The 25,623-nt window shown below is 43.2% G+C and overlaps 1 protein-coding gene across 1 annotated transcript in view; it reads left to right on the forward strand.

The window, feature by feature from the left end:
• The window catches only part of ENPP3 (ectonucleotide pyrophosphatase/phosphodiesterase 3), a 92,038-nt gene that overhangs the window by 37,054 nt on the left and 29,361 nt on the right, over positions 1-25,623 (forward strand). The window contains exons 6-16 of the mRNA XM_069974970.1: positions 174-271; positions 3,969-4,048; positions 6,092-6,211; positions 11,210-11,319; positions 13,990-14,055; positions 14,148-14,220; positions 16,205-16,313; positions 22,372-22,503; positions 23,419-23,450; positions 24,479-24,606; positions 25,380-25,446. Coding sequence (XP_069831071.1) covers positions 174-271; positions 3,969-4,048; positions 6,092-6,211; positions 11,210-11,319; positions 13,990-14,055; positions 14,148-14,220; positions 16,205-16,313; positions 22,372-22,503; positions 23,419-23,450; positions 24,479-24,606; positions 25,380-25,446 — 1,015 coding nt within the window. The remainder of the gene's footprint in view (positions 1-173; positions 272-3,968; positions 4,049-6,091; positions 6,212-11,209; positions 11,320-13,989; positions 14,056-14,147; positions 14,221-16,204; positions 16,314-22,371; positions 22,504-23,418; positions 23,451-24,478; positions 24,607-25,379; positions 25,447-25,623) is intronic.

Consider the following 25,623-nt stretch of genomic DNA (forward strand, 5'->3'; position numbering starts at 1 on the left):
GGCAAACAATGGGTAGCCTGGAAACCGGCAATGACGGCAGAGGGGGACGGGTAAGCATACATGTTTGTTATGTTCCCCACAACCCCAGCAGTATGTTTAAGTATCATTATTGACCAGACAGCCTCTTTAATTGATACTAAGATTACAGTATTATTTATTCTGTGTTCTTCTAGCTTTGGCCTCCCACCTGTTATCCTTTTTTCTCTGGATGGATTTCGAGCAGAGTACTTACAGACATGGGGAGATTTAATGCCAACCATTAACAAACTGAGTAAGTTGTCATATTATTTTGTTTACAAAGTACGCTAGTGACTATTGGCTAAATAAGTTAGCTGATTTTGGGTTGTTATTCAGGCTAGCATTCATCCTCAGGGCTATTTTCATTTAATTTTCTATTTTCTTATTATGTAAATTAGGCTGTTTGACCCTTTGGGGTGGGACTACAGCCATCGGTGCACCACCCCTCCACATGAGGCGGGACTCTATGCTACATCACTCCAGCCACTCATCACTGCAGAACACTGGATGGATATACATAGGGAGGGGCAGGAGGATCAGTGCATTGAGTACAACCACCAGTGCACCAATCCCCTCATTAGCATTAATAATATGAAGGAGTCCCTGGCTTTTTCAAAACATAATAGGAGGTTCAAGTCTTCTAACATGCTGTTAGTTTTCCTTTAAAGGTGAACTGCACAAAAAGTATAAAAATTGTTCATATATTTTTAATTTCAATATCTTTTATTTCAAAAATAAAGTTTTTAAAATACTGTACCAATGGGTACAGATTGTGTTAGGGCCCTACTACACAACAATAACCTGACGAATCAAGCAAATTCGGCAGATCATTACTTACAGATTTTTTAAGCTAAAGCCAGGATTGGATTTGAAAAGAGCATAGATCCCAGTCTTTCCTTTGTTACCCGTTCTCTGTTTATAGTCTGTTCCTGGTTTTGGCTTCAAAGATCTGTTAGATAAATCTCTCTTTGTAAATGCACCATTATAAAGACAATGATCAGCCGATAAAAACAATCATCAGCTGATCCTGTCTTTAGGTCCTGACCTAAAGTTATATATACCTCTCCATTGTTCCTGTTGTCCTTCTAGCTTCGGCACGCCCCCCACAGTGTCTGAAGTGACAGGCTGCTCAGCTAATCACTGGCCGCGGCACGGTCCCGGTGAGTGGCCTGTCACTACATACACTGCGTGGAGCAGGAAGGATTATCGTGTAAGCGAGCACTGATCTAGCAGATTGTCGTTCACGTATATCAAGTCTTAAGTTTCTTTACAGGAAACATGATTTCTAGGAAGACTCATTCCTAGTAAACAGCTAACAAATTAAAGCGACTCTGTACCCACAATCTGCCCCCCCCAACCACTTGTACCTTCGGATAGCTGCTTTTAATCCAAGATCTGTCCTGGGGTCCGTTCGGCAGGTGATGCGGTTATTGTCCTAAAAAGGACCTTTTAAACTGGCGGCCCTGTGCCAAACGGCCATGGCCTAGATTGTGTGTGCATTAGGCTGGCACACCCTCTCCGTCCCTCCTTCCCACCCTCCTCATCATTAGGAATGCTCCAGGCAGATTTTCTCCTATTCCTCAACTGTGTCAGCACAGCACAGGGCCTGGATCGTTAAGGCACCTGTGCAATGTTCAGACAGGAGAAAATGTTCTAGGGGCATTCCTAATGATGAAGAGGGTGGGGAGGAGGGACGGAGGGGTAGTGCAAATATAGGGCACAGATATTCTAGGCCACAGCCGTTTGACTTGGGGCTGCTAGTTTAAAAGTTGTTTTTTAAGACAATAACTGAGTCACCTGCCGAACGGACCCCAGGACAGATCTTAGTTGAAAAGCAGCTATCAAGTGGTTTGGGAGGGGCAGGTTGTGGGTACAGAGTCACTTTAACAATTATTTTTAGCTGATGGAATCTTATGTGTGTCTGTGTGCCCAGCTGCACATTACCTTGTGTAAACTGATTAAGCCTTGTGAAGGCCCAGCAAGTCAGCCTGCCTGTCATCAACGCATGCAAAAATAACCTAATTTGGTGTAATGTACTATGGCTTTTCTTGCACCTCTTCTCTGCTCGTTTTTTTCTGTGTCATTTTTCTCTCCTCTCTGGCATTTTGAGGGTCTGTGGCAGTTTATCCAAAACACAGCATGGTGAGGCTGTGGTGTTTTTCTTTTTTTTTTAGAAACTGTGGCGTTTCTCTCCAATAGCGTTCAATGGAAGCTTCTGTTTGTCTCAAAAATGCCACTCCTGGAAGTACATAAGAATGCCAAAGACAAAAAAAAGCCAGTTACACCTAAAAATAACACAAGTAAAAATGCCAGAAAAAAAAAAAATAAATAATCTTTGGCAGTTTTTCTGCCATTTTGTTGGAGGCCAGAAATTGCTAGAAAATTTTTTCCTCTATCCGATGCTCAGTCATCCTAGACTACATTAACCCCTTCTCGTCAGTAACATGTATATATACGATCCTACTGCACATACCTACTGCACATACAGGGGCTTTCTGATGTGAGCGGGAGCGCTGCAGAGAGCGCGATCCCGCTCGCATCAATGGCCGGGCCTGGAGGTAACCCCTTAAACATCGTGATCTACAGCGATCACGGTGTTTAAGGTGCTCAGTGACAGATCAAGCATCTGTCACTGAGTGATCGGGTGTGGCGACAGGCGGGGGTAAGCTCCTTACCTCTGTCCTGTCGGTTCGGCGATCCATGGCATAGCATAGATCAGTATATGCAATAATGATTGCATATTTTACAGTGATAAAAGAGTAAAAAAAAAAAGTTATAAGTTATAAAAAAGTTTTATAAAAGTAAAGTTTTATAAAAATCTAAATAAATAAATAAACATATTACATATTGTAGCGTGCGGAATTGTCCAATCTATTAAAATATAACATTATTGTTCCCGCACGGTGAACGGCGTAAACGGAAAAAAAAACGCACCAGGATTGCTGATTTTTAAATTATATATCACAAAAAAAATTATAAAAAGCAATAAAAAATTTTCTGTTACACCAATATGATATTAGTAAAAACTAGAGATCATGGCGTTAAAAATGACTCCCCAGCCAGCCCTGTAGGTGGCAAAATAAAAGGGCTATGGCTCTTAGAAGGCGAGGAGGAACATTGCATTTATCTGACCCGGACTTTTGTGCATCAAAGGGCTCTGTCTTGAAAGGGGTTAAAGCGACTCTGTACCCACAATCTGCCCCCCCCCCCCAAACCGCTTGTACCTTCAAATAGCTGCTTTTAATCCAAGATCTGTCCTGGGGTCCCTTCGGCAGGGGATGCAGTTATTCGCCTAAAAACATTTTTTAATCCTGCAGCGCTGTGTCTAACGGCCGGGGATTACATTTGTATATGCATTAGGCTGGCACCACCTCTCTGTCCTTCCTCCCCACCCTCCTCATCATTAGGAATGATCCAGGAAAATTTACTGCTGTTTGAGCTTTGCACAGGTGTATTAACGACCCAGCCCATGTTAAGTATCCACACAGAAGGGGAATAGGAAGCAACCTGCCTGGAGCATTCCTAATGATGAGGAGGGTGGGGAGGAAGAACAGAGAGGGTGTGCCAGCCTAATGCATATACAAATGTAAGCCCCGGCCATTAGACACAGCGCTGCCAGATTAAAAGTTGTTTTTATGACAATAACTTCATCACCTGCCGAACGGACCCCAGGACAGATCTTGGATTAAAAGCAGCTATCTGAAGGTACAAGTGGTTTGGGGGGTCAGATTTTGGGTACAGAGTCGCTTTAAGGACCCATCCCATTAGCCCAGTGCAAAATCCACAGCAACCCAGTAGATCCAGATCTCTGGTTAGCATTGTGTTGCTTGGTCATTCCTAGGTGACCCATTTACTGGGGCAAACAGATCTCTACTGTGAAACTAGACATTTATATAGTCAATGATACATAATTTGTTGCTGCAGTAAATATTTTATTCTTCATGTTACAGAGAAGTGTGGAACACATTCAAAGTATATGAGATCTGTATACCCCACAAAGACTTTCCCTAATCACTACACAATAGTCACAGTAAGTGAAATCTCAACTTGTTGCATGGGGAACGTATTGCTATATGTTTGTTATGTCTTTTTTGGCTGTATTTTTTGGTAATTTTGAGGTGAAAATACGGCCGTATTGTGAAAGTTATGGTCGTATTTATATGCGTTCATTTTTGTCTCTCAATGCTTACCGACAATATAAAAACTTGTGTAGTCTGATTTTCCAGTCTTTTGTTACTATACCCTTTTTGTCATTTTTCTACAGTCATGGCCAAAATTTTTGAGAATGATACAAATATTAATTTTTACAAAGTCTACTGCTTCAGTTTTTAAAATGGCAATTTGCATATACTCCAGAATGTTATAAAGAGTGATCAGCTTAACAGCAATTACTTGCAAAGTCAATATTTGCCTAGAAAATGAACTTTATTCCCCAAAACACATTTCAACATCATTGCAGCCCTGCCTTAAAAGGACCAGCTAACATTGTGTCAGTGATTGCTCCATTGACACAGGTGTGGGTGTTGATGAGGACAGGGCTGGAGATCAATCTGTCATGATTAAGTAAGAATGACACCACTGGACACTTTAAAAGGAGACTGGTGCTTGGCATCATTGTTTCTCTTCTGTTAACCATGGTTATCTCTAAAGAAACATGTGAAGTCATCATTGCACTGCACAAAAATGGCCTACCAGGGAAGAGTATCGCAGCTAGAAAGATTGCACTTCAGTCAACAATCTATAGCATCATCAAGAACTTCAAGGAGAGAGGTTCCATTGTTGCCAAAAAGGCTCCAGGGCGCCCAAGAAAGATCAGCAAGCGCCAGGATTGTCTCTTAAAAGTGTTTCAGATACGGGATCGGGCAGCCAGCAGTGCAGAGCTTGCTAAGGAATGGCAGCAGGCAGGTGTGAGTGCATCTGCATGCTCTGTGAGGCGGAGACTCTTGGAGCAAGGCCTGGTCTCAAGGAGGGCAGCAAAGAAGCCACTTCTCTCCAGAAAAAACATCAGGGACAGACTGATATTCTGCAAAAGGTACAGGTAGTGGACTGCTGAGGCCTGGGGTAAAGTCATTTTCTCTGATGAATCCCCTTTCTGATTGTTTGGGACATCTGGAAAACAGCACCACCAGTCTTGTCTCATGCCAACTTTAAAGCATTCTGAAACCATTCATGTGTGGGGTTGCTTCTCAACCAAGGGAATCGGCTCTCTCACAGTCTTGCCTTTTTCAGCATGATGGAGCACCTTGCCATTATATAAAGGTGATAACTAAATGGAACTTGTGGTCAATCATCAAGAGACGGGTGGACAAACAAAAACCAACAAATTCCGACAAAATGCAAGCATTGATTGTGAAAGAATGGACTGCTATCAGTCAGGATTTGGTCCAGAAGTTGATTGAGAGCGTGTCGGGAAGATTTGCAGAGGTCCTGAAGAAGAAGGGTCAACACTGCTTGCTGCATTAACTCATAAGGGATTTTTTTTCAATAATTTTAAAAACTTTTTTATTACACTTTTTTATACACTCTTATTTTACTGTTTAACATGCACTCTTTAGATTGCATATACTGATCTATGCTATAACATAGCATAGCATAGATCATTGATATTGGCGATCTATGTATAGAGCCAGCCTGAGAGCAGACTCTATCCATAGATGGCCGATCCAACAGGACGGAGGTAAGTGACTTACCCTCGCCCTCGGTAAAAACGATCGGAACCCTGGCAGCTTGTCATGTCACTGAGTACCTTAAACGCTGCGGTCGCTGTGAATCACGGCGTTTAAGGGGTTCATGAGAGGCAGCTGTGGAATCGCAGGTGCCTCTCATTATCCTTAGCTCCCGGGACAACGATGTGTGTGGGGCCGCTCTCACTGCAGCGGTCCCGCACACATCAAACCCCCTCATAGTCAGGAACGTATATATACATTCCTACTGCACGGGGTATGTGCAGCAGGAACGTATATATACAGATTACTCACGTGAAGGGGTTAAAAAAAACCCGTTAAACAATGCACTTTATGTCTATTTCCATTTGGGATGATTTGGCCATGTTTCATAGTGTATTTCATTATAGGGACTGTATCCAGAATCAAATGGCATAATTGACAACAATATGTACGATTACTATATGGACAAATCATTCTCGCTTTCTGGAGATGAGAAGTTCAATGAAACATGGTGGCTTGGTCAGCCGGTAGGTGTTAAGAATTCTTGTTTGCTATTTCTGTACAATCACAGTATCTATTGTCGGAATGACATCTAATGAGCAATGTAAACAATAATAAATGTAAAACAATATTATTGAAAGGGAACTCTGGTTAATATAGATTTAACCCTGATCATTCCCCACCTATGATCTAAGCTTGTGTGTAATAGGTTTCTATTAGGGATGGTCCAAACCGAGTTCAGTTTGGGTTCGTACGAACCCTCAGTAATGATTCCCACTGTCTGCCCGCTCCGTGGAGAGGGTGGATACAGCGGGAGGACCACCTGGAAAACTGGGATACAGCCATAGCCATAGGCTGTATCTCAGTTTTCCAGGTGGTCCTCCCGCTGTATCCACCCGCTCCACAGAGCGGGCAGACATCGGGAATCTGATGCCGAGCGTTCAGGTTCATACGAACCCGAACCTTGGCAGGTTCGGACCATCCCTGGTTTCTATTACATAATTTGTCCCATTTGCCTGCAGCACATCCTCACACCCTGAAGCTGCAGAAAATCTTCACTTCCTGGTTCACTTTGTCTCCACTCCTCTGTCCTTCCCCTCCCTTCTGAGACAGAGGTCTCATGATCTCTTCTTTTGCCAGGCAAGCTGTAACATCTCATCTGTAACCCCGCCCATTACTGACATCACACAGTGATCACCTGGCCAAGCAGTAGCGTAGCTACCATAGAGGCAGGGTAGGCAGTTGCTATGGGGCCGGGGCAGGAGGGGGGCCTGGGGGAGAAAGTAAGAGCGTGTGTCCTTCTGCTTAACCCCTTATGTACTGCAGTGTGTAAGCAGTGTTGGACTGGAGTGCCTTGGCCCACCAGGGGAAATCATTCTTGGGGCCCACCCTTCTGCCACCGTACTTATCTATGGTAACATTAATAAGGGTCCATTAACACGGCGTGATATGGGGCAGCATAGGGCTGCAAATGATTGCTAATCAGCAGGGCAGGTGATGTGCAGCCGACAGCAATGATCTTAGCCGCACAAAAGATCAAATCAGTCGACTATGGGACATTTGCTTGCATGTCAGCAGATCTCTGGCACTTTTACATGGGCCGATCATCGGCTGAATAGACTTCCTAGGAGCACTTGTTACCAATTATTGGCCAGTGTAATTGGGCTATAAGACAATTTTTTTTGCATGATAGCACTGTATACTTAGATACAAGTCATACAGCTACCAATAACACCAGTATACAAAGAGCAAATATCCCCACACATATTACCGCTATATAGTAACTGACCAAATCCTGTCTATCAAGACCGATATTACCAATAAACCAGTATACAGGAGGGAAATAGTATCACCATACATATTACCGCTATACTGTTACTGACCAAATCCTGTATACTGAGACCAATATTACCAGTATACAAGGGGGAAATATTACCGCAACACCACAACCATTGCTACCATATTGTTACTGACCAAATCTGGTATACTAAGACCAATGAACACCACACCAGATTACAAGTAACAAATAATACCCCCACATACTGACTAACACCACCACATACTGACTAACACCACCAAATACTGACTAACACCACCGCTGCTACTGAATAAAATCCTCTGAACAAAAGATCAATATCCCCTCATACAGTCAGTAGCCCAAGCTCTACACTATATACGTTACAGTGCACATAGATTTAGTGACTCACAGGGGGACGTCTTCTCTGATCGGAGTTCTTCCCTTTTCATCTTCTTCTCCATCTGCCCTGGGCCCTTATGAGAACTACACACCTTGTAGATGGCCCCTTGTTCAGTTCTCCATATAGATGGCCCTGTGTGCCTCTACTATAGTTGAGATCCCCCTCTGTGTAATCCCCTTACAGTAGATGACAACCTCTGTGCATTCCCTATATCAGGGGTAGGGAACTTCTCCAGCTGTTGCAAAACTACAACTCCCATCATGCCTGGACAGCCACAGCTAAAGCTGTAGTTTTGCAACAGCTGGAGAGCCAAGGTTCCCTATTCCTGCCCTATAGTATATAGCCCCCTCTGTGTAGTCCCCTTATAGATGACTCCTCTGTGTAGTCCACTAAAGTAGATGCCCCTCTCTGTGCATGCCCTATTGTATACACACCGCACCCAGTATAGTTACCCTTATACATTGTTGTCCCCCTCTGTGTAGTGCCCTTTATAGATGCCTCCTCAGTGTTGTCCTCCTTATAAATTGCCCCCAACCAGTGTCCCTTATAGATGGCTCCCTGTGTTATCCCCCTTATAACTGGCCCGCTTGTGTTATCCATCCCCCCATATAGATAGCCCCCTTATGTTGGCCATCCCTACCCCCATATAGCTCCTTATGTTGTCTATTCCCCCGTATAGCCCCCTTAGGTTGTCCTTGCCCCATATAGCCCCTTATGTTTTCCTTCCCCTGTATATAGCCCCTTATGTTGTCCTTCCCCTGTATATAGCCCCCCTTATGTTGTCCTTTCCTGTATACAGCCCCCCTTATATTGTCCTTTCCTGTATATAGCCCCTTATGTTTTCCTTCCCCTGTATATAGCCCCCTTATGTTGTCCTTCCCCTGTATATACCCCCCTTATGTTGTCCTTCCCCTGTATACAGCCCCCCTTATGTTGTCCTCCCCCTGTATATAGCCCCCCTTCTGTTGTCCTCCCCCTGTATACAGACCCCCTTCTGTTGTCCTCCCCCTGTATATAGCCCCCCTTATGTTGTCCTCCCCCTGTATACAGCCCCCCTCCTTATGTTGTCCTCCCCCTGTATACAGACCCCCTTATGTTGTCCTCCCCCTGTATATAGCCCCCCTTATGTTGTCCTCCCCCTGTATATAGCCCCCCTTCTGTTGTCCTCCCCCTGTATACAGACCCCCTTCTGTTGTCCTCCCCCTGTATATAGCCCCCCTTATGTTGTCCTCCCCCTGTATACAGCCCCCCCTAATGTTGTCCTCCCCCTGTATATAGCCCCCCTTATGTTGTCCTCCCCTGTATACAGCCCCCTTATGTTGTCCTCCCCCTGTATATAGCCCCCCTTATGTTGTCCTCCCCCCTGTATACAGCCCCCCTTATGTTGTCCTCCCCTGTATACAGCCCCCTTATGTTGTCCTCCCCCTGTATATAGCCCCCCTTATGTTGTCCTCCCCCCTGTATACAGCCCCCCTTATGTTGTCCTCCCCCTGTATACAGCCCCCCTTATGTTTTCCTTCCCTGTATATACCCCCTTATGTTGTCCTCCCCTGTATACAGCCCCCCTTATGTTGTCCTCCCCCTGTATATAGCCCCCCTATGTTGTCCTCCCCCTGTATACAGCCCCCCTTATGTTGTCCTCCCCTGTATACAGCCCCCCTTATGTTGTCCTCCACCCTGTATACAGCCCCCCTTATGTTGTCCTCCCCTGTATATAGCCCCCCTTCTGTTGTCCTCCACCCTGTATACAGCCCCCCTTATGTTGTCCTCCCCTGTATATAGCCCCTTATGTTGTCCTCCCCCCTGTATATAGCCCCTTATGTTGTCCCCCCTGTATACAGCCCCCCTAATGTTGTCCTCCAACCTGTATACAGCCCCCCTTATGTTGTCCTCCCCCTGTATATAGCCCCCCTTATGTTGTCCTCCCCCTGTATATACCCCCCCCCACGTTGTCCTCCCCCTGTATACAGCCCCCCCCCCCCCTTATCTTACCCCCTCTGATAAAAAAAAAACAAAAACACAAGACTACTCACCTAACCACACGATCCCCCGTCGGTCGCCGGCCTCCTCTTCTCTCTTCTCCTGACAGGTGAGCAGCTCCGTTGCGAAGTGCCGCCAGCGCCATCACTGACCTCAGTGTGCGCCACGGTGGCTGGGACTTCCGGTATTCGCTCCATGAACCGGAAGTCCTAGCCGCCGCGGCGCACACTGAGGTCAGTGATGACGCTGCCGGGACTTCGCAACGGAGCTTGCGACACTCTTGTGATCGCAAGCAAATCTCTGCTTGCGGTCACAAGAGTGATTGACAGGGCGGGAAGCCTACGGCTTCCCGCTTTGTCAATCAGAACACTTCCTTACATTTAACTGGATGCGATTGTTGCGATCGCTTCCAGTTAAAAAGGGAGGTGCGGCCCCCGGCCCCCCTAGGAGCGGGGGGGCCCACTCCAGCTCGGGGCCCACCGGGGGTTTCCCCGGCCCCCCGGTGGCCCAGTCCGAGCCTGTGTGTAAGTGACCAATGTTTACTTACATGCTGCAACATAAAAAATAGGTTAACAAGCAGAAGACAGAGATCTCTGCTTCACTGCTCTGATAACCTCTGACCTCTGTTCTCCAGCTGCGCAATCAAGTAGGGAAAGAAAATGTGCAAAAAGGAAAGGAAACTTTGGGTCACTTACACACTGCAGTACACAAGGGGTTAAGCAGAATGTAGTCTGCACTCCTGCACCTATGTATTTAACCATAAGGGCTTCTAATGGGCCCTTATAGGTAAAAACAGTGGACTGTCATAGCAAGCAGCTATGCATCTATCTATGCCTGTTTTTCCCTTGATTTTGTTTACTAATGAAGATGACCTGCTCTGGTGAACAGGCACAATATACTGTTTACAGTCTTATTGCCCACACATAATGGTGATCATATATTTTACTTTTCATCTGAGTGAAATTTACCCCCCTCCACATAATTAGCTGTTTTTATTAACACAATGGGGGAGATTTATCAAAGGGTGTAAAATGTAGACTGGTGCAAACTGCCCACAGCAACCAATCACAGCTCCTCTTTTCTTTCACCAGAGCTGGAAGCTGAGTTTTGATTGGTTGCTGTGGCCAGTTTGCACCAGTCTAAATTTGACACCTTTTGATAAATCTCCCCAATATGCACAAATTGATATTTATACAAGAAATTTGCATAACGCTGGAGTGCTGCTGTGATCTTTTACTACTACTTATCTATAATATCATATGTTAATAAATATCATATTCTGCACAAATTTAGAAAAAATTACTTCTATGACATGAAAGAATTTTTCATCTGCATTTTATTCCATAGATATGGTTGACAGCTATGCGCCAAGGTTTAAAGGCTGGCACATTTTTTTGGCCTGGATCAGATGTTGCAATTAATGGTACTTTCCCTACCTACTATAAACTGTATGATAAGTGAGTATGCTAATTGTGCTTTTTTCACTAACACTGCAGAAATAAAATATTATTTATTGCTAGTGGGGCTTTTCAATTTTAGGTTGGCTAGGGAAGTCGTGTAAACAGATGGTTACATCATTGGGAACCTAAAACCAGCTAATTGGCATGGTGAAGCCCCTTAGATGTTAAATATTATGAATTTGATTTTCAAAAAGGAGTACGGGGGGTGGGTGGGGGATGTTGTGTTTTCTATGTTCTAGGATTTAGAGGGAATCTCCAGATTTTTTTTTCTTTCAAATCAACTGGTGCCAGAAAGTTATATAGATTTGTAATTTACTTCTATTTAACTATTTTGAGTCTTCCAGTACTTATCAGTTGCTGTATGTCCTATAGGAAGTGGTGTATTTCCAGTCTGACACACTGCTCTCTGCTGCCACCTCTGTCTGTGATTTGCAGTAGCAAATCCCCATAGAAAACCTTTCCAGCTCTGGACAGTTCCTCTCATGGACAGAGATGGCAGCAGAGAGCACTGTGTCAGTTTGGAAAGAATACATCACTTCCTGCAGGATATACAGTAGCTGATAAATACTGGAAGACTTAAGATTTCTAAATAGAAGTAAATTACAAATCTGAGGCCAATGTGCAAGCGCACTATGGCCACACATTGAATATTTCTAGGAGCTGCAGATTCAGGGTAATAAATATTAAATTACATTTATCTTTAACTATCTCGTGTATGTTAGGACATAATGGATTAAAATTAAACATTTGCTAAACTTTTCAATTTTACTCCCATTTAGCTTTGATTTCTATAACGCACCTAAAGGGATAACACAGTTCCTAAATCCTGTTGTGAATATTTTGAGGAGTTCAGTTTGTAAATGAAATAAAGGCCTCTAATGTCTCTATTGTCTAGAAAAAAATGTGGCAAATTTAGGAAAGTTTTCAAACAAATGCTCAATATATTGACCAAAATCACTGCAGCTTCATTTATTATGTCTAAAGCGAGAGAGCCAAATGCATCTTTCAGCTCCCTCCAGCAGCTCCATAGAGAATGAATGGAGCTGTGGCGAGTAGCTCTATTCAGAAGGGATTTCTGGGTCCCCATTCTCAACATCACTGTGGTCCACAGTATTCCTGCAATCTTAGTTATGCTCTATACTGTGCATAACGTTGATAGGCCATAACTACCACAAATAAGAATTCCCCTTTAAAGCATTACAAAGTTATTGCCACATAAAACAGGGCAAAGACAGGGCAGATTTGAAAAATGGGCCTTGGCCATTAGTAAGGCAGTGTCAAGAAAGCAGTTTTACAGTATACTTTTATTTTTTTTACGCTTTTTATGTTTAAATCGTTAATCGTAATGTTATCCATATGGCTATTGGGTGCCTCCCTTCCTGTAAAACTATGGCCCATGCTCCCTCTGTGACAATATTTGGTCTTTTCTGTGCATGTGCATAGCTGCTGCGTGTCCAGTTTAAGCAGCAGAGAATCCTGGGGGTGCTTGCATTGTATGGTCAGCTCTCCTGTCATTCAGCACCAAAACCTCTGTAACCACACAGTGACATTAAAGGACAACTCCCACGAATTTTTTTTTTAGCTTATTTAACACACATTACAAAGTTATATAACTTTGTAAGTTGGTTAAATACCCGGTCTGTCCCCTTTCCCCCACTTTCGGACCCCGACCCCCCCGCCCGGAAGTTAAAGAATGTATACATTACCTATTACGATCGTCACGGTCCTCCCGGGCGGCATCTGGTGACGACGACGTCAGAGCCAGGGGGCGGTCCGGGTCTTCTTCCTCCTCGGCATCTTCATAGAGAGTGAATGGGACGGAAAAGGCTGCTGGTGCACATACTCACCAGCAGCCTTTTCATTGGCTGGAGCGCATCACATAGCTTCCAGCTTGCTCAGCCCTGATTGGCTGAGGTTGCTGGAAGCCATGTGATGCGCTCCAGCCAATGAAAAGGCTGCCGGTGCGCAAGCGTACTGGCAGCCTTTTCCATCCCCAGGACCCGGAAGTCAGAGACATCGCTGGACGGCGGTGACGGTGAGGCGGACGGCGGGCAAATGGAGTGCTGATCGTCACCGGAGGGATGGTGAGTATGGTGTCTGTGTGTGTCTGTGTTTTTTTTTTGGGGGGGGGGGGGGGGTCCCGCCGGAGTTGTCCTTTAAACTGACCAAATTGTTACATAACAAAGAGCATTGTCTCCTGGTAAGCTGCAGAGCTGATAATATAATAAGTAAAAGTTAATAGTATAATTAGCCCAAGTTAATTGCCCTCAGGTGATATACACCCTCCATGATGAACAGGGGTCTTTCCTTGTGTGCACAAAGAACTGGGACTTCCTGAGTTTGGTCTCTTTTTCTGAACAGAGAAAATACCAAATATTGACATAGAGGAAGCATGGAGCATAGGTTGACTGTAGGTATAATGTTGATTTAAACATAGAAAAATAAGAAAAATAGAGTACTGTTTATTACAAAACTGCTTGAAATCACAACCCTCGAAGACCTAAAATTGTAGCGGGTTATTAAGCATGTCTTGGGTAAGAATGTCACAATTTGTAATGATAAACGTCGTAACTAAAAATGATAAATCATAACTAAGTGCTTAACTAACATAAAACTATCCAGAAAAAAGATGTTTGAGAAAAATAATGGTTCCATTTTTCATATAAGGTCTGTTGTATATGAAGAAAGAATTCGCAGCCTTCTGCAGTGGCTCGACCTTCCAAAGGATAAAAGGTATCGCTGCTTCTGCTATGTTAGAAATACTGTGTCTTGTACTTTCAGCTACAATATGTTATGTTGTAACATCTTTATTATGTGTTTTATAGGCCAGATTTTTATACATTGTACATTGAAGAACCAGACACCTCAGGACATAATTATGGTCCAGTCAGTGCTGGGGTAAGTAAGTTTCTACAGCCTCCAGGAACTAGATGGAGATCACAGATGGAGATCAAGTCAGGGAGTGAAGTGAAGCTATGCAGCGTGCATGCCTTTTCTAGCCCATTAGGCTAAAGACAATGAGCCAGATACCTTAATCACTTAGGCTGGGTTCACACTGCGTTTTTGCAATCCGTTTTTCTTATTTTGTGCATCCGTGTGTGCATCTGTTTTTCCATTGACTTCCACTGTAAAAAGAACGGATGAAAACGGATCTGTTTTTTTTAACGGACACAAAAGTAGTGTCAGCTACGCTTTTATGTCCGTAAAAAAAAACTGATCCATTTTGATCCGTTTTTTTTACAATAGAAGTCAATGGAAAAACGGATCAAAACGGATGCACACAAATGCATCCGTTTTTTTCATCCGTTTTTTGCAAAAAACGGAGGAAAAAAAACGGATTGCAAAAACGCAATGTGAACCCAGCCTTATTACAACAAAAAAATAGATGAAGTTGCTCACCTTTCGGTGTTGTACTAAGAGTACAACACCTGTAAATGCTGTCAGGGGAGATAGGCTGCATGCTGTAGCTGTCAGTCCCTAAGGTGTCTGGGATCCCGAGCCAGGGGAGCACAGAGGAGAGAGTGTCCATAGAAACAATGCGTTTTATACCCCTTTGTCTAGTTAAAAGAGACATTATATCTTGAGAAAGGGGTATGAGCCCTGAAACGCATTGTTTCTATGAGCCCAACAAATCCTGATTTATTTATTCTACCTCTGATTTACTACTTGATCTGGGTCGTTCACCGTCTCTGGAAAGTCACTGGCCTATATCTTTGGATTAACCCAAACTCTGACACTTTCTAGTTCATTGTAATGATAGGTGTAGGCCTGAATACCAACACCCCATCCAACCAAAGTTTTTTTCAAATAGTATTTGGGACAGCTTAAACGTCCATGTATGTGTGGAGCCTATGGAGAATCCTTACAGTATACATGAAAGAAAACTCCCGACACTCAGCGGCTCAGTGACAAGCCGTTCTCAGCTCTCTAGTACAAATGGCATTCAGCATTAGCTATACATGAGTTTGGCAGCCCGCAGTGATGACATCAGACGTCGATTGGTCACCACACTATGATGCTATTGCCATAATAAAGTTAAACATACAACAAACTACATGAGTACATGCTCGCATTGTATGAGTACATGCTCGCATTGTATGGTCAGCTCTCCTGTCACACAACACCAAAACCTCTGTAATCACACAGTGATATTATAATGACAAAATTGTTACATAACAAAGAGTATTGTCTCCTGGTAAGCTGCATAGTTGATGATGTTTGTTTGTTTTTTACAAAAGTTTGGTCTTTTTTTTTAACCTAAAAAAAAACAAACACAAATCTTGGCACGGAGGGAGCATAGACCACAGTTTGGCCATGTGTATCATAATTTAAACATGCTATGATAGCATTTACACAACAGCTACCATAGGACAGCTAGGACAGAATGTATATATTCATGAATGCAGACCCCCACCAACAGCATGTGGACCTGAGAGGTTTGTAACAAGGATACATCATAACATTTTCATTACTACAGTAATATGTTCAATTCATATTCTCTGTTCAGGCCCCTCTGTTCTAGCATCTGGAGTGTATGAATCCAGGACGCTTCCCTGCATAGTGGAAGTTTTTGATGTTGCCCCTTTGGATAGATTTGTAGCATTGTAATTTGTATGTTTTCTGTGCCTACAGTATGGAAACGGATTGTTGTGATTCTTAATGTACTTGCAGTTTTTTGTTTGTTTAACTTTACCAACAACAATGCCATCAGTGGCCTTGTTTTTCTAAGGCTGGATAATGCCTTTGAATGATAGGGACACCTCTAGGGGGTGTTTTGGAAGTGACAGATTCCCTTTAACTTAGTCCTGTCACAAGTGACATATTTTAAAATAACAATTGGCTTCTATATATTTCTGTATGACTATTATTTTTACTTTGTTAGGTGATTCAGGCCTTGATACGTGCTGACCAAACTCTACAGATGCTAATGGATGGGCTGAAGCAAAGGAATCTTCATAACTGCGTAAACTTGTTTCTGGTTGCTGACCATGGTATGTACCCAGGGCCGGCCTTTGCACAGGGCGCCTCACTCCCGGCCAGCTAGGGGGCGCTCTGGCAGACAGCTGCACACCTAACTTAGAAATAGAAGTCAGATGTGCTTTCTGTCTGTCTGCTGGAGCGCCTGGCTTCCTCCTCCCATAGTAGTTTGTCTATGGTGCTCTGGCAGACAGATAGAAAGCACATCTAACTTCTATTTCTAAGTTAGATTTGCAGCTGTCTGCCAAAGAGCCCCTGGCCGCCCCCCTCCTGCCTCCAGCAGTGGTATAATCCTCCTCTCCACTCTCCCCATTTTTGTTGCTGATAGGTGGAACTGTACCAGCTGCCCTGCTGTTCCACCAATCAGCTTAGCTTCTGAGTGAAGAGAGATTTGCGGCCAGAGCAGAGAGAGTGGAAGCGCCCCTCCCCCGGCTGACCCGTCCTCACAGAGCAGCAGCCAGTGTGAGTAATGTCTCCATGTTACCTGCATCTTTGCTCATTCTGTGAATCCTGCCAGGCAGCTGTGAGTGGGCTGTGACAGGGACAGCACAGCACTGAGGTGGGCACAGCCAGGGAGGAGGAGGGGAAGGAGGTGACTCCATTCTCTCCCTGTGTCTCCTTATCTGTGACTTTGATTTATTGGGGCAGGACAGGTTTAACCCTTGCAGTGAATGAGGTAAACCTGACTTGCTGTAATATTTAAAAGTCACAGCTAAGGAGGCAGGAGAGGCCAGAGGTGTGTATACTATGGGGGGGTCCCTAATACACAGGACATGATGAGTGCAGCCAGTGCCATACATCAGCAGCCCACCACAAAGGATTTCCCATTCACTTTAATTGGCAGAATGTGGTCAGTCAGTGACTGGTCAGGCCACTTTCCATTGATATACACAAATGTAAATGGGCTTAATAGTGGGATATGCTGCGCTATTGTGTCCTGTTACATCTGCGTATACCAGCAGCAAGCGGTCTGACCATAGTCACCAGCTGAAGTCATCTGAATGCGGCCCAATTATGATGGGATGCTGATAGCTATGATGCACTGCATACATACAGCATTAATCTAGGATATATATTAGAGATGAGCGAACTGTTCGGACTTTTGGTCCGACGGTATCGGCGCTCTCTCATTATGCCTGAGATCCTGGCCGCATAGTTGCACTCCCGTGAATATGCGGCCAGGATATTCCAGGGAATTCACCATGGATACCCTGGAATATCCTGGCCAAATATTCCCGGGAGCGCAACTATGCGGCCCGGGATCGCAGGCATAATGAGAGAGCGCCGATACCGTCGGACCAAAAGTTCGAACAGTTCGCTCATCTCTAATATATATATATCCCCAGATAGGAACACAAAGGAAGAGATTTATCAAACATGGTATAAAGTGAAACTGGCTTAGTCGCCTCTAGCAACCAATCAGATTCCACCTTTCATTTTCCAAAGAGTCTGTGAGGAATGAAAGGTGGAATCTGATTGGTTGCTAGGGGCGACTGAGCCAGTTTCACTTTACACCAAGTTTGATAAATCTCCCCCAAACTTTTCAATAAAGTATTATAAAATAGTCCTTACATGTCACATAGCATTTTTCAGAAAAACTACACATTTGTTTTCAGTGTTTTTTCCCCCTTTTGTGGCCAGCAGGTGGTGTTAGGCTATTTCCACATTTGTATCCAAACATGGATGAAAGTTGTGTGTAGTTGTGTGAATGGCTGCCGGGGTAGTTGTGTGTATGGGGGAGGGTGATGGGTGTTGCATGTCGTCTGCAGGGGTGAGAGGCTGAAGGAGCTTTATGTTACCTTAAGGGGGGGGGGGGGGGGCGCCGAAAAAAGGTTTCGCACAGGGCGCTATTTACCCTAAGGCCAGCCCTGTATGTACCCCTATTTCTCTAAAAATAGGCCCTACCCCAAAAACAAGCCCCAGCTGGATTTTGCAGGGTTTTGGAATAAGCTTGGGAAAAAAAATGTAAAAAATATAAATATACAGTGGTGCCTTGGATTACGGGCATAATTCATTCCCAGGCTTGTAATCCAAATCCACTCTTACACCAAAGCAAATTTGCCCATAAGAAATCATTGAAATTTAGACAATTGGTTCCACACCCCACCCCAGGCCTGAAGTGGATCTGCTATGATCTGGAAGGTGAGGGAGACTTCCTTGGTCAGAGTACAGGGCTGTAGACCCCGCTATGCAGACCATGCCCCTCCCCCACTGACCCTCCCACCCAGTACAGGGAGCTCTTATACCAAGTCACAATTTTGAAAAACTGTGAGCTCTTCTTGCGAAATGCTCTTAATCCAAGTTACTCTTAAATCAAGGCACCACTGTGTGTGTGTGTGTATATATATATATATATATATATATATATACACATATATACACTCCAAAAAAGGCCCTAGTTATAGTCAGATTGTTCCAGTCAGAATAGGCATACTGTAGCCCCAACAATCTTGGAAAAGTTCCCCCTCTATTTCCCGCCATGGCAGGGCAAAATCCACTCACCCACTCCCAAGTCCCATACACTTTTACCCCCAATACAACATGCGTTAAAAGAGAAGGAAAGGATTGTTGTTCATGGAAAAAAATAAGACTTACCCAGAAAATAAGCCCTAGTAATTTTTTTCAGGAAAACTAATATAAGGCACTGTCTTATTTTCAGAGAAAAACTGTACAAAGTAGGGGCCCGATTTTAACAGTCACACATAATTCCTGAAAATTAGAAATTTTATTACATGCCAAGTAAACAACAATATTCTGTTTGAAATAAAGTTCAAGTTCACAGTACAAGGAGGTCATTAGATGTGGTGAATTATGCTGCGTTTATACGTAACGATTATTGTGCGAATTTGCGCGATAACGATCGAATTCGAACGATAATCGTACGTGTAAACGCAGCGAACGATCAAACGACGAAAAATTTGTTCGCAAAAAATTTGCAGATCGTTCCGTGTAAACAGTCATCGAGCGATAGTCCAGATATTAGGAAGAGCTCGGCACTCACCAAGTAGATTATGCTTCTTTATTGTAGTGTAGCAAACATATGGTACAAGGACGCGTTTCGGCCAAGCATGGCCTTCATCAGCTTAGGGGTGTCGCGTGATAGTCCGGCCGCCCACAGCCCCGCCCGCCGCCCTGTCCCCCGCTCGCAGCCCGGCCCCCCGCTCATCCGCAGCCCCCTGCGCCGGCTCGATCGCCACCCCTGCCGCTGCCGCCACCGCTCTGATCGCCGCCGCCGCTTCGGTCGCCCCCCGCCGCCGCCGCTCCGATCGCCCCCGCCGGCCCGCGGGCATACGTTACCTGCTCTGCGCAGCAGGTCTTCCGACATCCCCGACTCCGCTCTTCAGTGCACTGATTGGCTGTAGAGGGGAGCCGGGAATTTCAAACGCCTCCTCTTCAGCCAATCAGTGCTCCTTTTCAGCAATGCAAGAGGGGAGCCGGGAATTTCAAACGGCTCCTCTTCAGCTAATCAGTGCACTGAAGAGGGGAGCCGGGGATGTCGGAAGACCGGAAGCGGCGGCGGGGGGGCGACCAGAGCGGCGGGGGTGGCGATCAGAGTGGCGGGGGCGACCGGAGCAGCGGCCGGGGGTGGCGATCGAGCCGGCGCAGGGGGCTGCGGAGCAGGGGGCCGGGCGGGGGCCGGGCTGCGGGTGCGTGATCGCAAAACGATTGCAAAACTATTTTTCTGTACGATATATCGTGCCGTCTAAACGCTTATCGTTATGGAAAAAAAAAACGTTACTCCGACATTGTTAATCGTACGATCGGGCCAATTATCGTTTCGTGTAAACGCACCATTAGTTTGCCAGGTTTATGGTTAAAGGGGAACTCTGGTGAAAATTGTTTTTTTTTTTTTTTTCAAATCAACTTATATAGATTTATAATTTACTTTTATTTTTAAAAAAATCTTAAGTTTTCCAGTACTTATTAGCAGCTGTATATATCCTACAAGAAGTGGTGTATTCTTTCCAGTCTGACACAGTGCTCTCTGCTGCCACTCAGCTGTCAATGTCAGGAACTGTCCAGAACAGTAGAAAGTCCCCACAGCATTTCCTGCTTTGTACAGTCGCTGTACATTTTTTTAGACTGGAAAAAATACACCACTTCCTGCAGGACAAACAGCAGCGGATAACTACTGGACTTGAGATTTTAAAATAGAAGTAAATTACTAATTTTTTACAACTTTCTGACACCAGTTGCTTAGAAAGAAAACAAAAGCGGAGTACCACTTTAATTTTTTGCAAATTTAGGAAATTAAGTAAATGGTTTTTCCATCAACAAAATGTTTAATAGTAATTCGCTTGCCCAGAATCCGGGCCAGATCTGAGCTGAAGTCTCTAGTAAGGCTAAGTAGTTTTTCAAGAACGTATATGATGCCTGCAATTGTCCTTAACCCCTTAGCGACCCATGACGTATCTGATACGTCATGGCGCCGCGGGGACCCCGCTCTGAACGGCGCTGATCCCGGCTGACACGTGCAGCCGGGCAGTGCCTCTGTTAGCCGGCGCGGGTCCCGTTGCCGCGCCGGCTAATTAAGCACTTCAATGCAGCTGTCAAACCTGACAGCTGCATTGAAGTGCTTTATGCACAACATCCCTGGTGTCTAGTGGGTCGGATCTCCCCCCCGCGATGCGATCGCGGGGGGGAGATCCGTTCTTCCGGAATGACGCTGATCCCGACTCGGCAGTAGATTGCTATGGCCTGCAGCAGGCCATAGTAAGCTATGACCGATCTCATGGATCTTTGCTGTTTATATACACAGCATTGATCTCTATGAGAGATCAGTGCTATGTATATACAAGCCCCCCAGGGGGGCTTCTAGTCCATGTAAAAAAAAAAAGTAAAAAAGTGTTTTTATTAATAAAAAATCCCCTCCCCTAATAAAAGTCCAAATCACCCCCCTTTCCCCATTTTATAAATATAAATTAATGAATAAATAAATAAACATATTTAGTATCGCCGCGTGCGTAATCGCCCGAACTATTAATTAATCACATTCCTGATCTCGCACGGTAAACGGCGTAAGCGCCAAAAAATCCCAACGTGCAAAATTGCGCATTTTTGGTCGCATCAAATCCAGAAAAAATGTAATAAAAAGCGATCAAAAAGTCGTATATGCGCAAAAACTGACACCTCACACAGCCCCATAGACCAAAGGATAAAAGCGCTATAAGCCTGGGAATGGAGCGATTTTAAGTGACATATATTTGTTAACAATGGTTTGAATTTTTTACAGGCCATCCGATACAATATAAGTTATACATGTTATATATCATAGTAATCGTAACGACTTGAGGAACATGCATAACAAGTCAGTTTTACCATAGGGCGAACAGCGTAAATGCAAAACTCCCGAAATCAAAACAAATTCGTTTTTTTTTCAATTTGACAGCGCAAATGATTTTTTTCCGGTTTCACAACATATTTTATGGAAAAATTATGCCTGTAATTGCAAAGTACAATTGGTTTCGCAAAAAATAAGCACTCATATAAGTCTCTAGGTGAAAAAATGCAAGCGCTATGGACTTTTAAACATAAAATGGAAAAAGCAAAAGCGCAAAAACGAAAATTGGCTTGGACCTTAAGGGGTTAATCTCTGCAATCCTTAAAATTTTTTAATACATCCGAAATGCGTATACTTTTGTGAATCAGCAAAGAAGGAGAAGATGATAGTTAAATAAGTGGGAAACAGTTTGCGGATGTTACGGACGTTTCTGTAAAAAAATAGCTGATGCACAAAAATTACAGACACTCCCATTGACTTCTATAGGACAATCTGTGCTGCAATTAAGATCCATACTAGAACTGGTTAGTAATTTTTGCAGGAGCAATTTTTACAGATCTGTAAAACTACTGACAGTATGGGCAGCCCAAATTAATGGGTCCTAAATTTGTCCGGAGCTGCAGTTCGAAAATTACGGACAATTTTATGGAAAGTGTATTTGTAAATTATGTTGCCCTGTAAAGCTAATATTTTGTATTGGAGTGTAATTATTTCATCTACTATCACTTTTTGATCTATCAGGTCTTCGTTAAGTTTTATGAATTCTAAAAAGTTTTTTTTTTTTTTTTTAGGAATGGAAAAAACCTATTGTGAACAGCTGGAGTTTATGACTGATTATTTTCCATCCATTTCTTTTTTTTACCTGTATGATGGACCAGCAGCACGTATACGTGCAAGGAATGTCCCCCAGGATTACTTAAGTTGTAAGAACAATTCCTTGCTCAGATATTAATTATTGTAAAAGCAGTTATTCAACAGGATTTTTGTGATATTTTCTTTTAAGACTTGGTTTACACTGTGTTTTTGTTGTCCGTTAAATGTATACTTTTAAAATATAAAAAAGAAACGGATGCTGTTGTACTCAATACTGCAGGATCAGATTACTTACTGCAAAAACACAGTGTGAACCCAGCCTTAGTGAAATGTTACAAGCTATCTTTATTTTTACTTCACACACTTACAGTAAATACAGTGGTAAAATAAGGAAAAAAAATTTGTGCTTTGTTAATTTTGATGGGAAAACAGCTGTGTGAGCACACAATGTAAAATTAATGCTTGGGTTTTTTTGATCTGTAGTTTTTATTGGCACCACTTTGGGGTTGATGGGACTTTTTGGTAATTATTATCCTACTTTTATGCTATATGTCCAAAAAATATTTTGGTATTTGGCATTTTTTATCCCTGCTTGGCCTTAATAACATTTTAATCTTTTAGACAGTTCCACGCAAGCGCAGCAATACTAAATCTGTTTTTTCTTTTTCTTTTCATTTTTTGTTCGAAAAAGGGAAATTAATTTTTTTTTATTTTAATTTTTTAAAATCTTCCCAGGGGACATTTATAATGTATGAAATTATTAGTTTGCTTATGCTGATCAATGCTATGCTATACGCTTCATTAACTGTATAGGAATCAGTGTAGGGGAACTTGATCAGCCCTGAGCTCTTTATATGGTAGATATGGGTATGTGGTGTTGTAAACCAGTGCCAGATACGGGGCTGAATGTTGGTTTTTGCTACGTTCTCTCTGCTCTGTGTACACTCTGCTCTGCTTTTGAAATGATTATTGTTTATTGACAGGCGTTTAGCCTGATGTAGTGTCTTATTTTTTTTTTTTAACAGTTGATTCGAAAGGAGTTGTGAAAAACCTTACTGTAAGTACATGCATACTCAGTTTGGTTCATATTAACAAAAGGCTTAATAGTCAAAGCAAACATTCTTGCTGTAGTAACAGAAAATGCCACAAGATGTCGTACATAGTGCAAACTGTGCTAGATGTAATACAAGAACTGGCAAGTACCCAGTTTTTGCAACTCCATAGAGGGAATATTTCACAATTTTAGCTTGTATAGTACAGCTTTTGGCTGGGTTCACACTACGTATATTTCAGTCAGTATTGTGGTCCTCATATTGCAACCAAAACCAAGAGTGGATTAAAAATACAGAAAGGATCTGTTCACACAATGTTGAAATTGAGTGGATGGCCGCCATTTAATGGCAAATATTTGCTGTTATTTTAAAACGACTGTTGTATTGAAATAATGGCCGTTATTTACTGTTATATGGCGGCCATCCACTCAATTTCAACATTGTGTGAACAGATCCTTTCTGTGTTTTAAATCCACTCCTGGTTTTGGTTGCAATATGAGGACCACAATACAGACTGAAATAAACGTAGTGTGAACCCAGACGAACAATGTGATACATCATTCTGTTCAACGTTAGTTTCTTTAAGGTCCATTGGAATAAAGCGTTGATCAAATGTTCACAGTTCTCCTTCACACTGTACAGTACTCTCTAGCAGTTCTATGGACAAATATTGTAAGGGTTGTTGGTGGGAACACCCCTGTAAGGGTGGGAGGAGGTGTGGAGGGAGGAGGCGTAAATCATTTTAGTGAATTTGGCGTGGCCCAATTTAGGACCGCCGGTCTTGATCCCCCCCCGAGTTGAAGAAATATTCAATCCTGGCTGTCTAAACCCTTAGATATCATTAGCAACTGTGTAACTGTGTCACCTACATGATTTTACAAAAGAAGCAGCAGCCCTCTATAGACCCAATGGATGGATAGATATATATATATATATATATATATATATATATATATATACACATTTACAACTCACACATTTGTGATTTTAAATATACAGGCTGTCTGTCTCATTTGTTTTACCTTATTTGCAGTGTCAGAAGCCAGATCAACATTTTAAGCCTTACCTGAAGTGTGACCTGCCTAAGCGATTTCACTACGCCAAACATATTCGTATTGATGACGTTCACCTGTATGTGGACAGACAGTGGCTCGTTGTCAGGTACAAAACTTACTTTACTTTTTGTTCATTATGACAGGACAAGTGGGGGGTCCCATCGGTAGACTGCTGTTTTTGGGTTCTTGGCATTGCCATTACAGAGCAGGGTGGTGTTTGGTTGAATCAGAGGCCTTTGATGTGGGTTCTAGGTAGCCAACATTGATGAAAGTTAAGGGCTGCATAAAAGATCCAGCATGTGGTTTTGCCCTCATAAAGACTGAACCCTGTAATGGGATTAAACCAATGACACTGCAGGAATACAGGTGATGTGCAATATGTGGGCAAAAACAAAACAAAAATGAAGTGTCTCTTCAAAGAGAATGGGGCTGATTCCCGGCAGTAAATTGTCGGGTATTTGTCCATTTTTTGTCCACTTTAGTGGACTGCCACATTTACTAAAGGTGTGCGACACAATTTGCAGCACACTCAAAGGTGCCCACAATTCAAATATCAATTGAGAAGTTTTTCTGCGGCCGATATGGCAGGTAAATGTAAAAATGCGGCCAGTACTGCGCTGTAATACAACGGCCGTTGTATTACAGTGTGTGAACGTAGAATAAAATGAATGCATTGTAGAAATGGTAAAAGAACAGTAAACACAGAGTTGTAGCAGAAGATGCTCCAGATTTATCATTTTATGTAGGATAAAAAGATTTACTAACAATCATATCAGATAAAGTGACAAAAAAAAAAAAATCAAACCTAAAGTGTTTAGAATAAAGGGCAGAAGTAACTATATATTATTATGTTATTAATGTCTGTACTTTATTTAACAGGGATAAAACATATACATTTTGTGGAGGTGGCAACCATGGTTATGATAATGAGTTCAAAAGCATGGAGGTACTGTACAACCCCTATGTGGGGATTAATCATCGTTCTTTTATTTATGAGGGAATAGATGTATGGAGGGGCAGAGCTGTCGAGAGCTTTATGGGTGAGGGTGAGGAGTTTGAAGTGAATTCTGGATTTAATGGGTAACCAGCGCAGTGAATGGCACAGGGGGGAGACGTCAGGGTA

Source organism: Dendropsophus ebraccatus, chromosome 6, assembly GCF_027789765.1.
Source record: "Dendropsophus ebraccatus isolate aDenEbr1 chromosome 6, aDenEbr1.pat, whole genome shotgun sequence".
Taxonomy (NCBI): domain Eukaryota; kingdom Metazoa; phylum Chordata; class Amphibia; order Anura; family Hylidae; genus Dendropsophus; species Dendropsophus ebraccatus.